This window comes from Thamnophis elegans, chromosome 7 (assembly GCF_009769535.1).
Source record: "Thamnophis elegans isolate rThaEle1 chromosome 7, rThaEle1.pri, whole genome shotgun sequence".
NCBI classification, from domain to species: Eukaryota; Metazoa; Chordata; class Lepidosauria; order Squamata; family Colubridae; genus Thamnophis; species Thamnophis elegans.
This window is the reverse complement of record NC_045547.1, coordinates 71,534,372-71,555,529: the sequence shown is the minus strand read 5'-3', so window position 1 is coordinate 71,555,529 and position 21,158 is coordinate 71,534,372. Positions and strand designations below refer to the sequence as shown.

General features: G+C 42.6%; 1 protein-coding gene across 1 annotated transcript in view; it reads left to right on the top strand.

Moving 5' to 3' along the window:
- Positions 1–21,158, top strand: part of EFCAB6 (EF-hand calcium binding domain 6) — a 144,411-nt gene that overhangs the window by 107,229 nt on the left and 16,024 nt on the right. Inside the window, exons 24-25 of the mRNA XM_032222120.1 lie at positions 4,398–4,586; positions 16,281–16,484. Coding sequence (XP_032078011.1) covers positions 4,398–4,586; positions 16,281–16,484 — 393 coding nt within the window. The remainder of the gene's footprint in view (positions 1–4,397; positions 4,587–16,280; positions 16,485–21,158) is intronic.

The window sequence follows — 21,158 nt, the reverse complement described above, 5'->3', positions numbered from 1 at the left end:
CTTGTCTTATTTTATTTTTATTTTATTTTATTTCCTTTCTTTCCCCTTTTGTAAGCCGCCCAGAGTCCTCCGGGATTGGGCGGCCTATAAATAAAATAAAATTTAAACTTAAACTTATTTCTCACCCTATCGCAGGATGGTAGTTGTGGTCCGTTGGTGGCCAGTGAAGCTGGCAGGAAAGTTGGATAGTGAGGAGGTTGGGGAGGAACATGGGCCAGTCCTGGAGTCTGGGGAAGGCTCGGGACGAGGGCTCTGCGTCGGAGGCAGAGAGGGGGCCAGGGCCATCTGGGAGTTATGTGCTGCCTCCGGAGCCTCCAGAAGCTCTGCAGCGAGGCAGAGAAACAGGCTCCCTCTGTTCCAAGTGCGCGTATGCTCAGAGCTGCCAGGAGGCAAGAACAGAAAGGACAACTCTGGAGTAAGGCTTGGAGGTGTGGCCCCTCCCATAGGACATAAAAGAGGAGCAAAGGCACGTGAGCCTTTGCAGGAAGCAACTTAGTTCGTTCTGTTTGATTTAAATTCTGAAGCTCCTTTTTGACTCTTTGCTCCGTGTGGCCTTGCCAAACTAGCTGCCAGTTAAGTCTTTGGCAGCGTTTCAAGGAAGATAAAGGTGGGTGCTTATCAGCCTTATCCCAAAAGATTTTGGCAGCCTCCTGTAGGACTCTTTTACAATTATTTGGGACTCATTATGGGGCTGTGAAGATAATCCACAGCCTTTGACATAAAAAGAGGGTTTTGAGGACTAATCGTGTGCTTTTTACTGTATCGGGAAGCCTAGGTCGGAACATGTACCTTCTCAGACATGAAACTCCCCACTTAATCCTGGACAAAAGGGATATTCATATCTGCTTTCCTTGGGGAAGACCACCCAGGGAGACAAGACCATACTATGAAAACTCACATTACTTCTAAACAGTTGTTAGAGTAATAACTTGAGCTCAAGGCCTAAATTTGTGGTGCTTCTGATGTTCTGATCCTGTTGAGCCATTTCACTGCCAAGCTTCCCAGTTCATGAAAATCGATTGGGGGTGGGGAAGAGAACTAGTTTCTAATTCAGATTGTATCATGTTGAACCCAAAATTAAAACGTGGTGACATTTCTCTTAGTTCGGTGAAGGGATGCTGTGTGTTTTGCACTTGGTCATAAGTCAAGAAATGGATAGAACCTGTCTGGAAAATCTGGAATATTTTCTTCCCTTTGTTACAAGATATCATAGAATCTGAAAACCATAAGACAAAGAATGCATTGTGGCCCCATTAGAAGGCAGAAGCATAGTACCGTATTTTTCAGAGTATAAGACACACCGGAGTTTAAGACACCAAGGTTTGAAGAGGCAAATTAAAAAAAGTTTTTGCACTGCAAACCTCCCCAAAACAGCCCATTTTTCATGAAAATGGGCCCATCCCCCCCCCCCCCCCAAAAAGGCATGAATAGTATTTCGGGGGCTTGCAGAGTGCTCCTGGGGTGTGTGTGAGCCCCCCTCCAAATGAGCAAAAATGGGCCCATTTTTTACAAAAACAGGCCCATTTTTTGTCAAAAAAAAATGCATGCATAGCCTTTAGGAGGCTTATAGAGTACTCCTGGGGGCTGGGGGGGGGCAAAATTGAGCAGAAATTGGTCCATTTTTCACACATTTCTGCCCTCCCCAGCCCCCAGGAGCTCTCTGGAAGCCTCCTACAGGCTCTGCATGGCCATTTGGTGAATGGGGCGGGGTTTCAGGAGGCCAAAAATGCTGTATTCAGTGTATAAGACGCACCCAGATTTTCAGCCTCTTTTTGAGGGAAAAAGGTGCGTCATACTCCAAAAAATATGGTATATCAAGCATAGTATATCAGCTACTTTATTAACATTGGCAATAGCACTTAGACTTATATATCGCTTCACAGTGCTTTACTGCCCTCTCTAAGCGGTTTACAGAGTCAGCATATTGCCCCCAGCAGTTTTACAGTTTCCCCCCATCCTCTACTTAAGTCACTGGCATAGGAAGGCCTTGTTTGCCTGGATGGTCTACAATAAACTCCCACAGCGATATCCCTTTTGTTCTTGTTTATTGTCATGCAGGGTTGTTTATTTTTAAGCAACAGAACAATTCAGTAATTGGTTTAACACCGTAATATTTGTCTAAGTCCCCACCAGTGGTGGGTTGCTCCTCCCGTTCCAACCGGTATGGTTGGAACAGGGCTGGCGGCGTCCTCGTGCACATGCGCAGTTCACACATGCGTCTTAGTGCCTTCCCGATGCTCCAGCTGCTCGCGGAGAATCGCGCAGGCGCTGTATGTGCCATGCGCCTGCGTGGAAGCGCAGAAGCCTTCAAAGACTGGTAAGGAGCGCAGGCGGGTGGGTGGGCCCTTCGCCGTTCCCGGAGGTTACTTACTTCCGGGTTCACCGACCAACTGGTCCGCGCAGACCGCCGCGGACCAGTTGAAACCCACCCCTGGTCCCCACGGTGTATATATTGTATGTATATGGCTATTAGGGCCGTGCGGGTTTTCAAAGGGGACTTGCTTCAACCAAGATTCATTTAGAGGCCCTCAAATAGGGTATGGGGTTGTGTGGCATTCTCCTCCAGGCAAAGGTCTTCTTCAATAAGTTCCTCGCAAGGAGGTTGAAAAGTGGAAGCTGAAGTGGTGCCAGGCAAAACAGCCAGTTTCAACAAATGCGGGTGTTTCATGCCAAAGACCTTCCAGACTTGAGCACTTCAGCACATAGGAATCCTGCAGCATTGTGCCAGCTCTGCATGGCCTGAAACAGTGGTGGGATTCAAAATTTTTTACTACCAGTTCTGTGGGTGTGGCTTGGTGGGCATGGCATGGCTTGGTGGGTATGGCATGGCTTGGTGGGTATGGCTTAGTGGGTGTGGCAGGGGAAGGATATTGTAAAATCTCCATTCTCTCCCCACTTCAGGGGAAGGTTACTGCGAAATCCCCATTTCCTCCGGGTCAGCTGGGACTCGGGAGTCAGAGAATAGATGGGTGCAGGGCCAGCCAGAGGTGGTATTTACCGGTTCTCTGAACTACTCAAAATTTCTGCTACTGTTCCCCAGGACTAGTCAGAACCTGCTGAATGACACCTCTGGCCTGAAAGCACTTCAGCCATTGTTGGGAGAGAAGGCTGAGGGAAGCTCGTGTAGCTTTGACATGCCACGCACCATCGAGCAAATTATCTTGCTATTCCATTGGCACCCAAAGGGCTGCATGTTAGAGTGGGCCCAAGCCACCCTTTCTGGTGAGAGAGAAGCTCTCTGAGGATGGGCTCCAAGACAATCCGAAAGCTCGGAAGACTAAACCTCTGACCAACTCAGATTGGATCCTGCTACCTTAGTCTGGGACTCATATACTTGCCTTTATCCACGGACACAAGTTTCGTTGCACAGGCCTATACACCTGCTTGGAGGCTAGTGCTCACAGACTGTTTGTTTAGTTATTTAGTTATTTAGTTATTTAGTTATTTAGTTATTTAGTTATTTAGTTATTTAGTTATTTAGTTATTTAGTTATTTAGTTATTTAGTTATTTAGTTATTTAGTTATTTAGTTATTTAGTTATTTAGTTATTTAGTTATTTAGTTATGTTAGTTAGTTAGTTAGTTAGTTAGTTAGTTAGTTAGTTAGTTAGTTAGTTAGTTTGTCAAAAATGTAAGAGATAGCAGATATAAGTAAACATGGCCATGAACACAGGAAATGAGTACAAATAAATGGGGACAGTAGGACAGGGACGGTAGGCACGCTGGTGTGCTTATACACGCCCCCTTACGGACCTCTTAGAAAAGGGGTGAGGTCTACACTAGACAGTTTAAGGTTAACATTATGGGGGTTTGAGGATGTAACAACAGAGTCGGGTAGAGCATTCCAGGCACTGACCACTCTGTTGCTGAAGTTGTATTTTCTGCAATCGAGTTTGGAGCGGTTTACCTTGTTTTTTTTATCTGTTGTTTGCCTGTGTGTATTGTGGTTGAAGCTGAAGTAGTCATTGACAGGTAGTTAATGTTAATCTAAATCAATGTGATGTCCAAATTGAATGGATGTTTAATTCACACATGTATAGAAATGTGTGCAGGAAAGTTCCCCAGCTGTTCTGCTGTTCGAAGCTCTCTCCATCTTTGCCCAGTGCTCTCCGGCTGAGTGGGTTGCTATAGGCAACTGTTGTAAACAGCCACCGCCCCCTCCCACCAGGCGAAATAATCCTGCAGGGAGAAGAGGCTGTTAAGTCAGCTCATAAAGTGCTGGGATGAGAATTCACAGGGTTCTTTGCACGATTTGATGTGTTGCATATTTGTTGAAGGAAAGAACAGGTTGCGTGCTCCCTCTTATTCGTAACATTCTGCATGAGCTTTTCTGCTAGAGGAATAAGATTGTCCCAAACCAGCTTATTTTTAGCTACTTTGCTTGTTTCTTCCCCACAGGCCTTCTCTGCTTTTGATAAGGACCATACTGGGACAGTTTCAACCCTTGAGTTTCGGCAGGTGCTGCATCATTTCTGCTTCACACTTTCAGAGAAGCAGTTTAGCCATCTTCTGAAACTGCAGCGACTTCGTGGCGAACACGCCATTGACTGGAAACATTTTCTGCAAAAATTCAACTTCCTCTCGGAGGTAAGAATGTCAGTCACTTCTACTGTACGTGGGAGGGAAGAACAGTTGGAAGCAACTGGGGAGGAAACAGCTTTATTTTGCAATAGGGATGCATTGTTCATTTGAGAAATGAACAATGTTGGACTGTTTCCAAATGGCTTGAACTCACAAGGCCAGATCAAGAAGCAAAACTGACCCTTGCAAAAGCATTATTCCCCATTTATTCCCTATTGAATCTCCTCTGTTCAGCCTTTCCAATCCAAAGCATAAGGGGGGTGTCCTTAAATGTTATCAAGCATTCCCGGGTTTAAATAAATGGGATGCAATTTGTCTGGATGGGAGGGGACTGATCCAGGTTACATTATCTGTATGTTTGAGTATGTTCAGGGGAAATCTTCCTATTAATGCATGTGGAGACCTATTCTTCCCCTGGACTATTTGGAGGACAAGTAGAAATTTATTCCCATCAAAGGGAAACCGGTCTCTGGACTTCTTCCCCATTCCAATCTCTTTAAAACAGGGATAATTGTTACTTATTTCATTCACTTGAGTGATTTCCTGCATACTGAAAGACTATACAACTTCTCACCCCCACCAAAGGCCACTCTACTTCTAAGCCTAGAAAACCTGAACATACTTACTATATGTAGTAGTGTTTAGTTTATTTAGTAGTAGCATATACTACTAAAACTCTTGCTATTTTTTGATCATTTGTAACCTTCAATTGAGCGAAATTGTATCAGAGAGGGCAACCATGTTTGAATCAACGTACGTCAGATGGGCTAACTTACATCTCAAATCAGGGACCCTCGACTCCTATGGGATGGAAATTTGGGAATGTTATTTGATCAGTGATGTTATGCCTCTGTGCTGCCACAGTCAGCCATGCTCATGTGATTGACATTTCCAACATTCTCTCCCAGGAAAAGCCAGCAGGATGTTGCTCCCACTGATTTTTGCCCACTGATGGTCATTCTGAGGGACATGGTGGCTCAGTGGCTAAAATGCTGAGCTTGTCGATCAGAAAGGTCGACAGTTCGAATCCCTAGCGCCGCATAACGGAGTGAGCTCCCATTACTTGTCCCAGCTTCTCCCAATCTAGCAGTTCGAAAGTATGCAACAATGTAAGTAGACAAATAGGAACCACCTTTGGTGGGAAAGTAACAGCGTTCCGTGCGTCTTCAGCGTTTAGTCATGCCGGCCACATGACCACGGAGACGTCTTCAGACAGCGCTGGCTCTTGGGCTTTGAAACGGAGATGAGCACCGCCCCCTAGAGTCGGGAACGACTAGCACAAATGTGCAAGGGGAACCTTTACCTTTACCTTATGGTCATTCTATTTCACTAATTAGGTAGGCAAATATCTTTGAAACAACAACCCAACAGTTGTCAAGTTTCCATTAATGGAGTGTTTTTTTAAAAAAAAATTATAAGTTTTAGCTCTATTTCTTTCCTAATTACATGAGAAATTAACCCTACACAGGCTAGCACTCAGACATCCTTTCAGAATTCTTCATCTAAGGGAAGAATAAGTTTCCCACCACTTCTGAATTACACCACGAACCTCAAGAAATGTTCTGTACATTAAAGCAAAACCAATAAACCAATAAAAACTCTTTGCTTCCTATACTTGTAGAAATCAGCTGTTCTTTCATCTGACAAATATGCTACCTGAGGCTACAGCAGTATAGCTTATTTTGGCTGATCCTAAAAAACTATCAAGGACTGGAGGGGGAAGTCAAGGAAACATCCCAGAATAACACAAGGGCAACTTCTTTATTACCCTGTTTTCCCAAAAATAAGACCTCCCTGGATAATAAGCTCAATCAGGCTTTTGAGCGCATGCGCTAAAATAAGCCCTCCCTGAAAATATTGCAACACAGCAGCAGCCCTGAGGTGACCACGCTCACCACCTCCTGCACCTCAAAAATAATAAGACTTCCCCGAAAATAAGGCTGAATGCTTATTTCGGGCTTTTGAGCGCATGCGCTAAAATAATCCCTTCCCCCAAAATAAGCCGTCCCTGAAAATATTGCAACACAGCAGCAGCCCTGAGGTGACCACGCTCGCCAACCCCTGCACCTCAAAAATAATAAGACCTCCCCGAAAATATGGCCTTACTTCAAGCTTTTGAGCGTATGCGCTAAAATAAGCCCTCCCACGAAAATAAGCCCTCCCCAAAAATATTGCAACACTGCAGCAGCCATGAGATGACCACACTCGCTGCTTCTTGCACCTCAAAAATAATAAGACTTCCCTGAAAATAAGGCCGAGCACTTATTTCAGGGGGAGGGGGGGGTAGAAAGAAAATAAGACCCTGTCTTATTTTTGGGGAAACACAGTATTGCAACATGGGGATATCCAGTTGGTTACAAGGAGCCCAACTCTCCTTGAGTGATTTTTAAAAAAAAGTTATTTATACTTTTTTCTTTAACGTCCATAAGTAGTTGGTGAACAGTGTATTGTCCTTGAGTGAATTTTTAATGAAGCTCCTTAAACATTTGGAACATGATAAAGTAATTTCAAGTAATTCATGACAAAGGTTATATTGATTAAGCTTTATGGCCAAGGTTCACATGTCAGAACAAAACTGACTAGATCAAGTAGATTTCATCCAGACTAGAGATTCTACTTCCTTCCAATACCAACCATTTTGCCCGAAGCTGATATTGCTGAAAGTCATAAGATCTGGAAAGGATTCTGTTCAGGAAGGCATAAAGCAGTCTTCCTGCGGTATATCAGAGGTGGTATTTAGCAGGTTCTGACCACTTCTGGAGAACTGGTAGCGGAAATTTTGAGTAGTTTGGAGAAGTTCGCTCTACATGGGGCTGCCCTTGAAGAGTGTTCAAAGACTTCAGTTAGTCCAGAACGCAGCGGCGCGAGCGATTGTGGGTGCACCCAGGTACACCCATGTCACACCTATCCTCTGCGAGCTGCACTGGCTACCCATTAGTCTCCGGATCCGCTTCAAGGTGCTGGTTGCTACCTATAAAGCCCTACATGGCATCGGACTTGGGTACCTGAGAGACTGCCTCCTGCCGATTACCTCCCATAGACCGATTAGATCTCACAGGTTAGGTCTCCTCCGGATTCCATCCACCAGCCAATGTCGGCTGGCAACTCCCTGGGGGAGAGCCTTCTCTGTTGCAGCTCCAGCCCTCTGGAATGACCTCCCCGTGGAGATCCGGACCCTTACTACCCTCCCGGCCTTCCGCAAAGCCACCAAGTCCTAGCTGTTCCAGCAGGCCAGGGGGCTTGTGAAACATCCAGCCCCACGGAAACTGTGAATGTTGCATTTTTTTAAAGTGTTGTCTTTGTCTAGTTATTTCCCTTTCCCTTGTCTATTGTGAGCCGCCCGGAGTCCTTTGGGAGTGGGCGGCATACAAGACAAATAAATAAATAAATAAATAAATAATAATAACAATAATAACAACAACAACAACTGGTAAATACCACCTCTGACTGGCTCCGCCCCCATCTATTCTCTGCCTCCTGAGTCCCAGCTGATTGGGAGGAAATGGGGATTTTGCAGTATCCTTCTCCTGGAGTGGGGTGGGAATGGAGATTTTACAGTATCCTTCCCCTGCCATGCCCACCAAGCCATGCCACACCCACCAAGCCATGCCACGCCCACCAAGCCATGCCATGCCCACAGAAATGGTAGTAAAAATTTTTTGAATCCCACCACTATCCTAGTATACTCTATATGACTTTTTTTTAGCTTAATGATCCAGAATTCAGCCAAATCCAAACAGAATGTACTTATTTGAATTTTTATTTATTTATTAACAAGGCTTATTGGCTGCTTCAGTCTACTGATTTTGAGCAGCAAAGAATTTCCCAAATACATAATTTGGGACTAAAAACAAAGAAGTATATAATCATTTTTTTAAAAAAAAACGTACATCGCAGTGACACATATGAAACAGGGAATTACATTCAGTGCAATAAAAGGAAGTTCATCATCTCCAGGGTGATTCTTAAATAATATTTTAATGAAAAGTCTGTTGCCTAACAGAAGAGGGAAAGAATAGCCCTTTTCGGCTTTTGATATGATTATTCAGACATTTTTGCTGTTGATCTGATTTGGGAGAACTTGGTAGAATTGAGTTATGGGGAGGATGAGATAAATATTCCCGTTCCATAGCCATTAACACGAATTAGCATAAATAACAAAAGCTCTTATTGAATAGGAGGGAGTGCTATTTTCTCAGCAGAAAACATCTCCTTTTAGGGTGGGGGGAAGCATACTAAGGACAGAGCTATGCTAAAATGCCTTTCTGGCATGTTCACTTCCTACCTACAGAGAAACACATTTTAAAAACAACATCTAAAAATTTGGTGGCGCAATTCCACGTGGAAAATATCCTGCTATCTACCTTGCTGCCTCATTGGAATGAATCTGCTTGATGACCGGCTCTTGTCACAGTCCTGGTTTGAGGACAATTTTCTTACCCTCTGTTCCCACCGTGAAAATACAGGCAGTCCTCGACTTGCAACAGTTCATTTAGTGACGTTCAACCTTAGAACGGCACTGAAAAAAGTGACGTCTGACCATTTTTCACACTTTATGACCATTGCCGCATCGCCATGATCATGTGATCAACATTTCAATGCTTGGCAACTGAGTCACATTTATGACGTGTCCTGGGGGGGTCACAGGATTCCCTTTTTGCAACCTTCTGACAAGCAAAGTTAAGGGGGAAGCAAGACTCACTTAACAGCTTAATTTAATAAGTGCAGTAATTCACTTAACAGTTGTGGCAAGAAAGTTTGTAAAATGGGGCAAAACTCACTTAACAACTTTCTCACTTAGCAATATAAATTTGGGGCTCAGTTGTGGTCATAAGTCAAGGACTACCTTGGGACACAGCAACGGTCATAAATATGAACCAGTTGCCCTCCCCATCACCCTCATGCCTTTTATTTTCTTTTTGAATGCTCAGCATTATTTTCCATTAGCTTCCATTTTGTATGAGGCTCAATCGGAGGATGACTTGCAAAAGCACAGAGTATTTTCTGTCTACCTATAATATCTGTGCAAAGTGGTCAAATTAGATTGCGTATTAATTAGTGTTTTAATGTCATGGTGCTTTTGAATTCATTTTGGTTTTAATTACTTCCAAAGTGTTTCTAGTATATTTGCACTTTTTACATGTATTTACTTTTCAAGCAAGGTGTGAAGTTACCAAAGGAAGCTAGACACAGGCGTCTTTTTAACACAACAGGGAACCATATAATGATTGGATATTAGCGTGGCCAAGGCTCAAAAATCTCTTGGAAATAAGAGAACTATAAAATGAGGGTTCAATCTAGCTTGAATTAATTAAATAATTGGTTGGGAGCAGTGGTGGGATTCAAATAATTTAACAACCGGTTCTCTGCCTTAATGATTTCTTCCAACAACCAGTTCACCAAACTTGCTCGGAAAGTTAACAACCGGTTCTCCCGAAGTGGTGCGAACTGGCTGACTCCCACCACTGGTTGGGAGGTCTTGGATTTCTAGCCAGGAAAAGGCAGTGCAAGTCCACCATCAGCTGTTGGATTGCTATGGCCATTTTGGCCCATTTGGTTGTTGTAAAGATGAAATGAAATATACTCTTGTCTTGAGAAAAATGGGATATAAAGCAGCGGTGGGTTTCAAAAAAATTTCAAACCTACTCTGTGGGTGTGGCCTCCTTTGTGGGAGTGGCTTGCTGGCCATGTGACCTGGTGGGAGTGGCTTGCCGGCCATGTGTTTTCTTTCTTTCTTTCTTTCTTTCTTTCTTTCTTTCTTTCTTTCTTTCTTTCTTTCTTTCTTTCTCTCTCTCTCTCTCTCCTTCCTTTTGTCTCTCTGTCCCTTTTTCCTTTTTTTCTTTCATCTCTCTCTCACACTTTTTCTTTTTTTCTTTTTTCTTTCTTCCTTTCTTTCTCTTTCTCTCTTTGTGTCTGTCTGTCTGTCTGTCTGTCTGTCTGTCTGTCTGTGTATGACAGTGGTGGGTTTCAAAAATTTTGGAACCTCTTCTGTAGGTGTGGCCTGCTTTCCGGGTCCACTGGTGGAACCTCTTCTAACCGGTTCGGTAGATTTGATGAATCGGTTCTACCGAACTGGTGCGAACTGGCAGGAACCCACCTCTGATATAAAGTTAACCTGTACATTTTTCATAATTCCTAACGCATTCTTCTTCAATTTGATGTTTTATAAGTCATGCCTAGCAAACCTCAGGCATTGATCCCACTGGCTTGGAATTATGGGTATTGTAATCCAACAAACAACAAAAAGGGACTTTTTATTTTCTGCTACCACAGAACTGACATTGTGGAGTTCCCTAAAATGCCGGGGAACTTTGCTGCAGTATCTCTAAGCTGCGATGGTAAGCAAGTTTTGATTCTTCATTAAATTCTCCTAATTCCTAAAAGTCCCCCCCCTCACTGAATTTGAACCTTTCCACACAAGATAATAACTTGCAAAGAATTGGTTGTGCCCTTCAAGAAGGCAGAACCAGCCAAAACTTCCTTCCTCAGCAGTGGGGCAGACACTGGAAGAGGATAAGAATGGTGATGCTGCTATCAATTTTTTTAGCATTTTGAAGCATACATTTTTAAATTTAAAAGAATAATCCATGGGGGAAATCCATTTATGCATAGGGACTGATTTTGCAAATACTGTATTCACTTCAGAAGAATACGACCTTGAACTGAAAAGGAACATCATCTGAAAAAAGATTAGGTAGAATCTAGTCTGACTTTTTGGGGGTATATTTTTGATGCAGTCCCATTTAAAGGGGAAAACCAAAACTTCCTTTTAAATAAATACAGAGAAAATACAATACTTCAAGAAATATATTTAACTCAATAACCTGGGTGACTGTCTAAGAACATGAGAGTGACCCTGCTGGATCCAGGCAGAAACCTCTTACAGATTAACAGAGTTGGAAGGGACCTTATAGGTCATCTAGTCCAACCCCCCACCCCGCTCAAGCAGGAGACCCTACACCATTTCTGACAAATGGCAGTCCAATCTCTTCTTCAAAACCTCCAGTGATAAAGCTCCCACAACTTCCGAAGGCAACTTCTGTTCCATGGGTTGATTGTTCTCAGTGTCAGAAAGTTCCTCCTTATTTCTAGGTTGAATCTCTCCTTGGTCAGTTTCCATCCATTATTCCTTTTCTGGCCTTCAGGTGCTTTGGAAAATAGCTTGACCCCTTCCTCTGTGTGTCGGCTCCTCAAATATTGGAATATTGCTATCATGTCTTCCCTTCTCTTCACTAGACTAGACATGTCCAGTTCCTGCAAAGTCTCAACATCTTTTTTTATAGTGTGGTGACCAAAACTGAATGCAGTACTCTAGGTGTGCTCTTACTAAGGCCTTATAGCGTGGTATTAGTACCTCACTTGGTCTTGATTGTATCCCTCTGTTAATGCAATTTAGGATTGCATTGGCTTTTTTGGCTGCTGCTGCACACTATTAGCTCATATTTAGCTGGTTGTCCACTAAGACTCCAAGATCCCCCTCACAGTCACGGCTATTAAGCCTGGTCTCACCCATGTGTATGTGTCCTTTTGGTTTTTCTTACCTAAGTGTAGGACTTTACTTTTCTCTACATTGAATTTCATTTTGTTACATAGGGCCCAGTGTTCAAGTCTGTCAAGATCAGTGGTGGGTTTCAAAAATTGTTCGAACCTACTCTGTGGGTGTGGCCTCCTTTGTGGGAGTGGCTTGCCACCCATGTGACCGGATGGGAGTGGCTTGCCACCCATGTGACCGGATATGAAGATGCCGACGACACCTGTCAGAACCACCTTAAATTACCTCACACACACAGCACTGGCATGCATAAGAATAGGATGTAAACTTGTTTTTTAAAAGGCATCTTTGGTTTGCGTTAAAACAACTTCAACACACGCAATGTTCTGATTGCACCACAAACGCAGTAGTCATCCTTACCTTTCACAGAGGCACTGAGTTTTATAAATATGAGCATGATAGTGTAGAATAATCATATCCAAGGACCAGTGGTGGGTTTCATAAAATTTTGGAACCTCTTCTGTAGGTGTGGCCTGCTTTCCGGATCCACTGGTGGAACCTCTTCTAACTGGTTCGGTAGATTTGACGAACCGGTTCTACCGAATAGGTGCAAATTGGTAGGAACTCACCTCTGGTCAAGATCCAGATGGATCTTGAGCCTATCTTTTAGGGTGTTAACTATTCCTTCCAGCTTAGTATCATATGCAAATTAATCCATCATATTTTATTTTTGCAATACCAAATCGGGTGCTTTGCTGGGCTTGCATGCAAGAGATGGACACATTCCCTGTCTCCAGGAACTTGTCCTCTTGCAACTGGGACTTTGACGCCAAGTGCCCCAAAATTGGAAATAACACTAGGGCTCAGTTCATTTAGTGACCATTCGAATTTACAACAGAATAAACGACTTATGACCATTTTTTCACACTTATGACTTATGTGGCATCCCCAGGGTCATGTGATTTACCAGCTTGACAACTGGTTCATATTTAGGACGGTTGCAGTGTCCCAGGGTCATGTGATCATCTTTTGCAACCTTCTGATCAGCAAAGTCAATGGGGAACCCAGATTCACTTAACAGCCGTGTTACTAATTTAACAACTGCAGTGAGTCACTTAACAACCAGGGCAAGAAAAGTCGTAAAATGGAGCAAAACTCACTTAACAAATTTCTCAGCCCCATCAATTCTGGGCTCAATTCTTGTAAGTCAAGGACTACCAGTATTTAAAGTATTAAAAATTAAAACTGATGTATTTGCTGCTGGTTCTGCATCTCATCATTATTTGATAGGGTTTTAATAATGTATTATTTTTTTAGGCTGGCAAATAATTTCGTTGCAGACTCCTGAGAGGGTCTTAGAGGACTCCCAGAAACAGCAGGAGAGCGCATGTGCACACGTTCCCACATGCACGAACAGTGGGCAAGCATGTGCACGCACGCTCCATGCGTGTGAACAGCGGGCACGTGTGATGCCACTTGCACAAACGGAGCTGTGTGTGTGTGTGTGTGTGTGCTTGCCGGCCACTTGTGCCGAACGATCCTCCCTCCCCCCCCCCCCCCCGCTGCCCTCCATTGGTCTGTAAAGCCAGTTGAAAGAGGGAATGTGTCCTAGGCAACTCTTTAAGAAACACTGCTCTAATCCAACCCAGTGCAGAAGCTCACCATTTCCACCTCCCCTCTCTATGGCCATCCAGGATCCAGCTAAACATGTCCCCATGAAGAAGAGTCTGTCATTTCCCAAAAGACTCTGTTAATTGTTGGATCGTAGTTATGATTTAGACAACAGGTACAGTGTAATAGTGAAGGCATCAGACTAGAAACTGGGAGACCCTGAGTTCTAGTCCTGCCTTAGGCATAAAGCCACCTGGGTAATCTTGAGCCAGTGACTTTCTCTCGGCCCCTAGAAAGGGGGCCGTAGCAAGCTATTCCCAAAAAACCTTGCCAAGAAAACTACAGTCAGTCTCCGAAAACCAAACGCGATCGAAAGGAAGAGATGAAAAGCAGTGATTTATTGGTTGGATGGTTCTCCCCGCCCTTCCTCCCCCCACCCCCAAAATACTCCCTTCCCCATTTTAGCCACGTATCATGGCTTCATGGAGCCTAAACTGATGTCTACCAGCCAACTCTTTTAAACCAGTTGTCAGAATATTCACTTTCCAGAATTCCAGAGCAGTTGAAAGAGGGAATGGTGTGGGGATAAATCAGATCTGGTAGTCAAAAGGTAAGACTTATTTGAAATTAAAGATCTTAGGAGACCGGATAAACGCCAATGACTGAAAAAAAAAAAAAAAACAGACTTTCGGAGAGATATCCTTACCATGAACGCGGATGTAATTTGAAAGATGATTGTAATACTCCTGGTGTGTACACATACACAGGCCCAAGGCTAAGCTTTGCTCCTTGGTTTATCTAGACCAGTGTTTCTCAACCTGGGCGACCTTAAGTCCTATGGACTTCAACTCCCAGAATTCCCCAGCCAGCTGTGCTGGCTGGGGGGTTCTGGGAGTTGAAGTCCACAGGACTTAAGGTTGCCAAGGTTGAGAAACACTGATCTAGACCCAAAATGTATACTGCATACCTGTGAGGTCAGCCATCTTGAGATGAGTCCACTGAGCCACAGAATTGGTTTTATATGCACGTCATAGAACAGAAGTTGTATACTACCTATTTACCAATATAGCTTTGGGCAGTATATTGAATTAAAGTCCCAATAAAATATAAAGCTTTAAAACACATACCTGACAAACCATAAGATGCATAGAGGGTGCAGTCAAGGAACTCAATTCATCCCTCAAATGCTGAGGCAAATAAAAACCTTTTTAATAAGTGCCTAAATTGTGGCACAGTTGATTTCCGGGAGGAAAAGGTATTCCAAAGAGTTTTGTATCATAACAAAAATCCTCCTCCTCCACGTCTAAGGACTCCTTAAAGCAGTGTTGCTCAACTTCAGCATGGTCAGTAAAGGTATGTTATAATAATACGACAACATTGTTAGCAATAGCGGTTATTATACAGCTTCATAGGGCTTTCAGCCCTCTCTAAGTGGTTTACAGGGTCAGCATATTGCCCCCACAGTCTGGGTCCTCATTTTACCCACCTTGGAAGGATGGAAGGCTGAGTCAACCTTGAGCCGGTGAGATTTGAACCGCCGAACTGCAACGAGCAGTCAGCTGAAGTGGCCTGCAATACTGCACTCTAACCACTGTGCCACCTTGGCTCTTATTGTTTCCATCCAATGAGTGACATGGTATACATGTGGTTTCTGAACATTTTGTACCCAGATCTATACATTGAACGTATCCAAGTTCCATCAGGGTAAAGACTTTCTCTTTCCCAGGATTTAGTACAAATAAAACCAAGTACAGGTTTATATTGCAGGTCTCTAAAAAGCTACACACACAACGGGCACCACATAAATACCACACACAGAGTAGCCGAAAGCACACACACTGCTAGAGAGAAGTTCCCAGAGGATGGGCTCCAACGGAGTCCAACAGCTCCGAAGACTAAACCTTTGGTCCCGTATAGGATGTCGAGTCATTGGAGTTCATATACTATATATGTGTATGAAGATTTTATTCAGTGCTTGAAATGGGCCACCACAGTTGTGTACCGACCAAGCCTTCTTTTTTCTATTTCCAAATTCGGCAGGTTTTCCTGCATGTATGATTATTATGTAAGTGGGCGAGAACTGTGCAGTAAGCTTGTTTTATTGTTTTGACTGACTTTCTCTGGGAATTTTCTAAACACTTGGTCAAATTCCTTCCTTTGTATTATTCCCTCCTTTAAATCTACTGCGTGGATGGGCATTACCATGGATCTAAGTAAGTAACTAAGTTTATTATGGTCTTAGACCAGGATAAATCATGACTATTTCCCATTTTTTTTCCTGACCCAGCTTGGAGAAAGGCTGAGTGAAATTACCTTTGCAGAATTCAATTACCCAGAATTTTCCTTATGCTCAAAAGTTGGGTGTGTTTTAAGGCAAATAGTAACCTTGCTTCATAGTTTAAATACAGGCATGACCCCCCCTTATTCTTGACCTCTTGCCCTTTCCCCTGGCATTTCCTGATATACCGTCAACAAAATCATATGGTGCATAAAGTCCAAGTTGGCCTTGGTGACACTATTGGGGGCAGGATTCCTGCATGATCTTTAAGAGGCATTGGATCCCTTTGAAATTACTTTCTCTTATACATTCTAACCAGGCAGAAAGAGAGCAGACTCGATTTGCTTGCTGGGATCTATCCAATCAAGAGGTTTTGGCCCGCATACAGGAGGTAGTGAGCGCCCGCTTCCAAGCCATTGAACAGGAGTTTAAAAACGCGGATAGCACAAAAACAAATCTCGTGCCTAAAGAGGTCTTCAGAGACATCTGTAACCGACGGTTCTTGCTTCTAACTGATGAACAGGTGAGCAAAGTGGGAATTTATTTCCTTAGGATTCATTCTGCTCTCTCCCGGACAGAAAAATACTCAGCTAGGAAATATTGATATGGCCATGCCAAAGTACTACTTTGTTTTACCTGTATAAATAATGCATCTTCCCTTCTTTCAGTGCCTAGGAGAATCGCTTTTATGCAACTCAATACAGAAGTGACTAGTGGAAATGTTACAACATAGGTGTATATTCTTTCACATTAAAAAAAAATGTTCTCTTACTTAAAAGTGATAGCTGGTTTTACCCCTTGTGTGCAAAACTACTTGATTCTTACATACATTTTTATTAAAAGTTTTACAAAGAACCTAAAAACCAACACAATCTAATAAATAATAATAATAATTTTAAAAAGGCAAATGTACTGAAAGGAAAAAAAAATGAATAGGAAGAAGCTTCCAATTTCCTTTGAGGCATATGCAAGCACAGTTACAATTGTCTTACTCTATGGTTACACCAAAGGGGCACTTTTTTCTATTATCCAGATTTTTTAAAATAATCATTGAAATCACATCATAAATGTGATGCAGGAGGGGGTGCACAGGTAAACCCACCAGTGGCTGGCCAGGTTAGGAGATCCTAATATGCTGAACACTATAAATCCTAATATGCTGAATATTATAAATTTATATTAGCTGACATTTCACTCTGGTGTACTGGAGTTCCAACTTTGACTTTTAGCTTCCAACTTTGACTTCTCACTTCCTCATAAGTATTAAAAATAGTGGACTTCCTGTGGGAGGAGCCTGTCGCCGAAGGAGCTCAACGGAGCCCCTCTCAGAGTTCTGGTCTGTATATCTAATTAAGATCAATAGATATCACCCCTTTCTGGCAGAAAGGGGCAGGCAGAAGCTCAGGTGCTAGGATTTATTCGTAGTTCACAGCCCCCTTTCTTTTTTTTTGGGCTGCGAACGGAGAAGAGATCCAGCGTAACTGAGCTCTTATCTCCAGCCAGTTCCTCGCAGCTGCCTTTTTGCAGCCCTAGACAGGCGACCCCCCCACTCAGGACAATGATAAATTGTTTAAAGCAACTTAAGCTAACACGAGCGGGTCTCACTCCTGTGATGTTTTTTTTTATAACTATCTAAACACCAGCCTTGTTTTTCCTTTGAAACTTCTCTGTGCAATTGGGATACAAAATGGCGTTTTTACTGTGTTGGTGTTGATGACGTAATTAACCGGCTTTATCTCCCCGGAGACTGCTACTCATTAACAAGCAAAATCTACAAATAATTTATTGAGAACTGACCAGCTGAAGACACTGTTTATCTGTTTATTCTCAGCTTTTATCTATAATGCCTCCCAGGTCTAAGCAGGCAAAAAAATCCCCCCTGCATGTGCTTAAAGAACTTGTTAGTAAATCGCTGCCTTTGTCTCCTACACCACCTACTGGAGATTCCTTGACACAGGAGCTTTTCTTTCAAATAATTAATGACTTTAAACAAGAAATTAAAGAATTTGTGCTGGATTTATGCGATAAAATACAGACTAAAATTGCCCAAATAAAGGCGGATATGTTTGAAGTTACGTCTACTTTGACAGATTATATCGAAGAAATGGAGACTAAACTGGAAACTTTGGAGGGGGCTAATTTTAATTTGACTTCTAATATCCAAGCATTACAACAAGAGATTAGAGATACTCGAACACAACTTACAATGATAAATTATAACAGAAAGGCGTCTGCAATAAGAGTCAGAGGACTGCCCGAAAAGAAAGGAGAGAACTTGAAACAGACGTTTGTAGAAGCTTTCAGCCAAGCGGTGGGAGGTCCGGGACTCAATTTTGATTGGAATATTCGAAAAATCTATCGCCAGAATTCGCGTGTAGCAGAGCAACGACAGCTTCCAAGAGACATAATTATATACTTTTTCACAAGAGAATCCAGAAATGCGATCACTCAAAAGTTTTACAATAACAGGCTCCGAATCGATGGCCATGATTTGTTTGTCTTTAAAGAAATCCCGCTCCAGATGCTGCAAGCAAGGAGAGGCTATACTTTTTTAACCCAAGAACTTAGAAATCGTCAAATACAGTATAAATGGGAAGCTCCAGTTGGAATCACAGTTACATTTGAAAATCAAAGATTTCGTATTAATTCTGTTTTGGAAGCTCGGGACTTTTATTATAAAACTCTGAAGGCGGGGCTTCTTGACTCACTCGGAAACGCGGAAGGACAAGGTGAAGGAAAGACAAGCAGCAAGTCACTTGGTTACAAGAAGGAGGGAGTTGTTCTCCCCCTACTGGAGAGGCAGAAGAGCGGAAACTGAGGATTCAGTCATATTTTCAAAGCAGCGGGACACGTGGTTATAAGGCAGAGGGTTGCCTTCTCTTTCCGAAAGGGCAGAAGAGTAAAGAATATAGATCCAGCGATGTCTTTAAAATACTTTCTAAGCTTTTGGACTGATTAAAACTTTAGGATTTCTGTTTGGTATGAAATGGTAAAGCTGTGTACTGATGAGGAATGGAAAGAAGCATTGCTTATTCTAGACAGATATTATACGGGACTTTTACAAGACTTATTTGAATCTCAATCCAAACTGCGCATGAAGTGTTTTCTGTGAGGAAAGCGGGGACTAAGATTTATTTGAATTGCGGTTTGGGATGAATGGAGTTGGGAGGAGTGGGGCAGAAAGGAAGGTGGAGCGGGCTATTGATGAAGGGATCTTGGGATTGAATGAATTGGTATGGATTTTGGGCACACATTTTACGGATTTACATGCTTGAAGTATAACATAAAAAGCTCAGGATTTTAAAGTGAAGAGCGAGATCCTAATCTTATGCAATTTGGGCTTGGGAGGAATGGAGACGTGAAACGAAGGGTAGGAAGATGAGTAGCGAAAGTATGATTAGACTGCTCTGTATTTGAAGATAAATTGATTTTTGTATAAACTAATATTTGAATATAAGGTTAAGAAAGGCTATCTGGAGAGTCTACAGGAAGATGGGGTAAATATCAAAGAAGTAAGGGACGAGGACAAAATATAAATGGAATGATTCACACTGTTTAAATTTTAAGAATGATGGGAGGCTGAGCATAATGCAAAAGATTTTTAAATTTTTTTTTAATTTACTTTTTCGTTTTTTCTTTTTTTTTCTTTTTCGGAGTGTTCTTTTTATTTTATTTTCATTATTATTGTTAATAAGATATTTTGAAGGTGAATGGTACTGAACTGTGCCGGGTGTGGGACCTGGGAAGTCGGAGGGGGTTAGGGAGGGGGGTTCATTGGGGGTGGGTGGGCGGGTGGAGATATAGTTTCAATATATAGAATAAGAAGAATACACTTGTATACTGTTGATCCTTATATTTTCTTTTTATTTTTCTCTTTTTTTTTCTTTTTGCTTTTTTCCTTTCTTTTTTCTTTTTAGCGTAACTGAATAGATTAAGGAATAGAGAAATGCACCATAGTGAGAAGTAGAGGAAAGGAAGAGGGAGAAGTAAGGAGGGAGGAAGAGGGGAATGTAAGGAGGTTGAGAGGGGAAGGAGGGTGAGGAAGGCGAGAAAGGAAGATAGGAGGGGAAAGGGAAGTAGGAGGGGTGATCGTTGGAGGGAGAAAGGAAAGTTGGAGGGGGAGAAGAAGGGGTGTATGAAAGCGATAGGTTGGGTTTATGAGTTGTGTTTAGGTTGGGGTTTTTCTTTTCTTACTATTATATTATTATTATTGCAAATATCCAGTATATAAGTGAATGTACAAAATTGAAAATGAAAATGAATAAAACATTTAATAATAAAAAAAAGTATTAAAAATAGTGCTGGAACAGTGTGGCAAGAGGCTGTAAAGGAGGGGCACAGGAAGCCAGGCGTGGTCGAGAAATAGAACAGAGGTGAAACAGCTGATAGCTTAAGAACTTCTCTTTTTGTATTTTTCCTATGTACTTCTCTGTAACATTCCAAAATGAACTTCTCCTTTCCAAATGTCATGCTTGTCTCGTGTATGGAAACGCCTTGAGAATGCACAGTGTGGGACACGGCATAAAAGTAGCATCCTGGGCAGAGCCTAGGCAGTTCAGATTTTGGTGTGTGAACACGCTGAACTCGATGCATCAAATAAACCTGTTTGTCAACCCCTCTCCATTAATTAATTAGGAAAGAAAGACCACGAGACTCCATGTGTGGAAATCAAGTGTACTTTTACTAATTAAGAATGATTAAAGGCATAGTGAAGCGAAGTCTGATTATTTAGGCGCGAAAGTGATTGATATATAGAATAGCCCATTCCCCACCCCTTGGCATCACAGTTCCAGTCCAATCATAATTCTTCCAAGTGTCAGGTGTGAGATAACTTCAAAAGGCATCACGAAGATGGAATGTCGGTGCCGTTAGTCCTGGCGGGAACACCCACGCATGCGTAGTCCGATCAGCCGGTAAACTCCAGAACCTTCCTCCAGCACAATGAGTAACCCCTCCCAAATACCATGCCCTCCCTCCCTGTTTCATGGCAACCGAAGCGATAGCAAAGCAGAGGCTGACACTGTTTCTCTCGCACCTTCGTGGTCTCGAGTCCTGGTCTTTCGTAAGTAGATTGCAAACCTCAATCTGCTGCAACAAATGCACTTTCATGAACAAACCTGATTCTTGATTCTTGAGCTTTTTGATGTAAAGGAGAACTTGACCCAGAGAAGATGGGTCTCACTCTTGTGGATCTGTT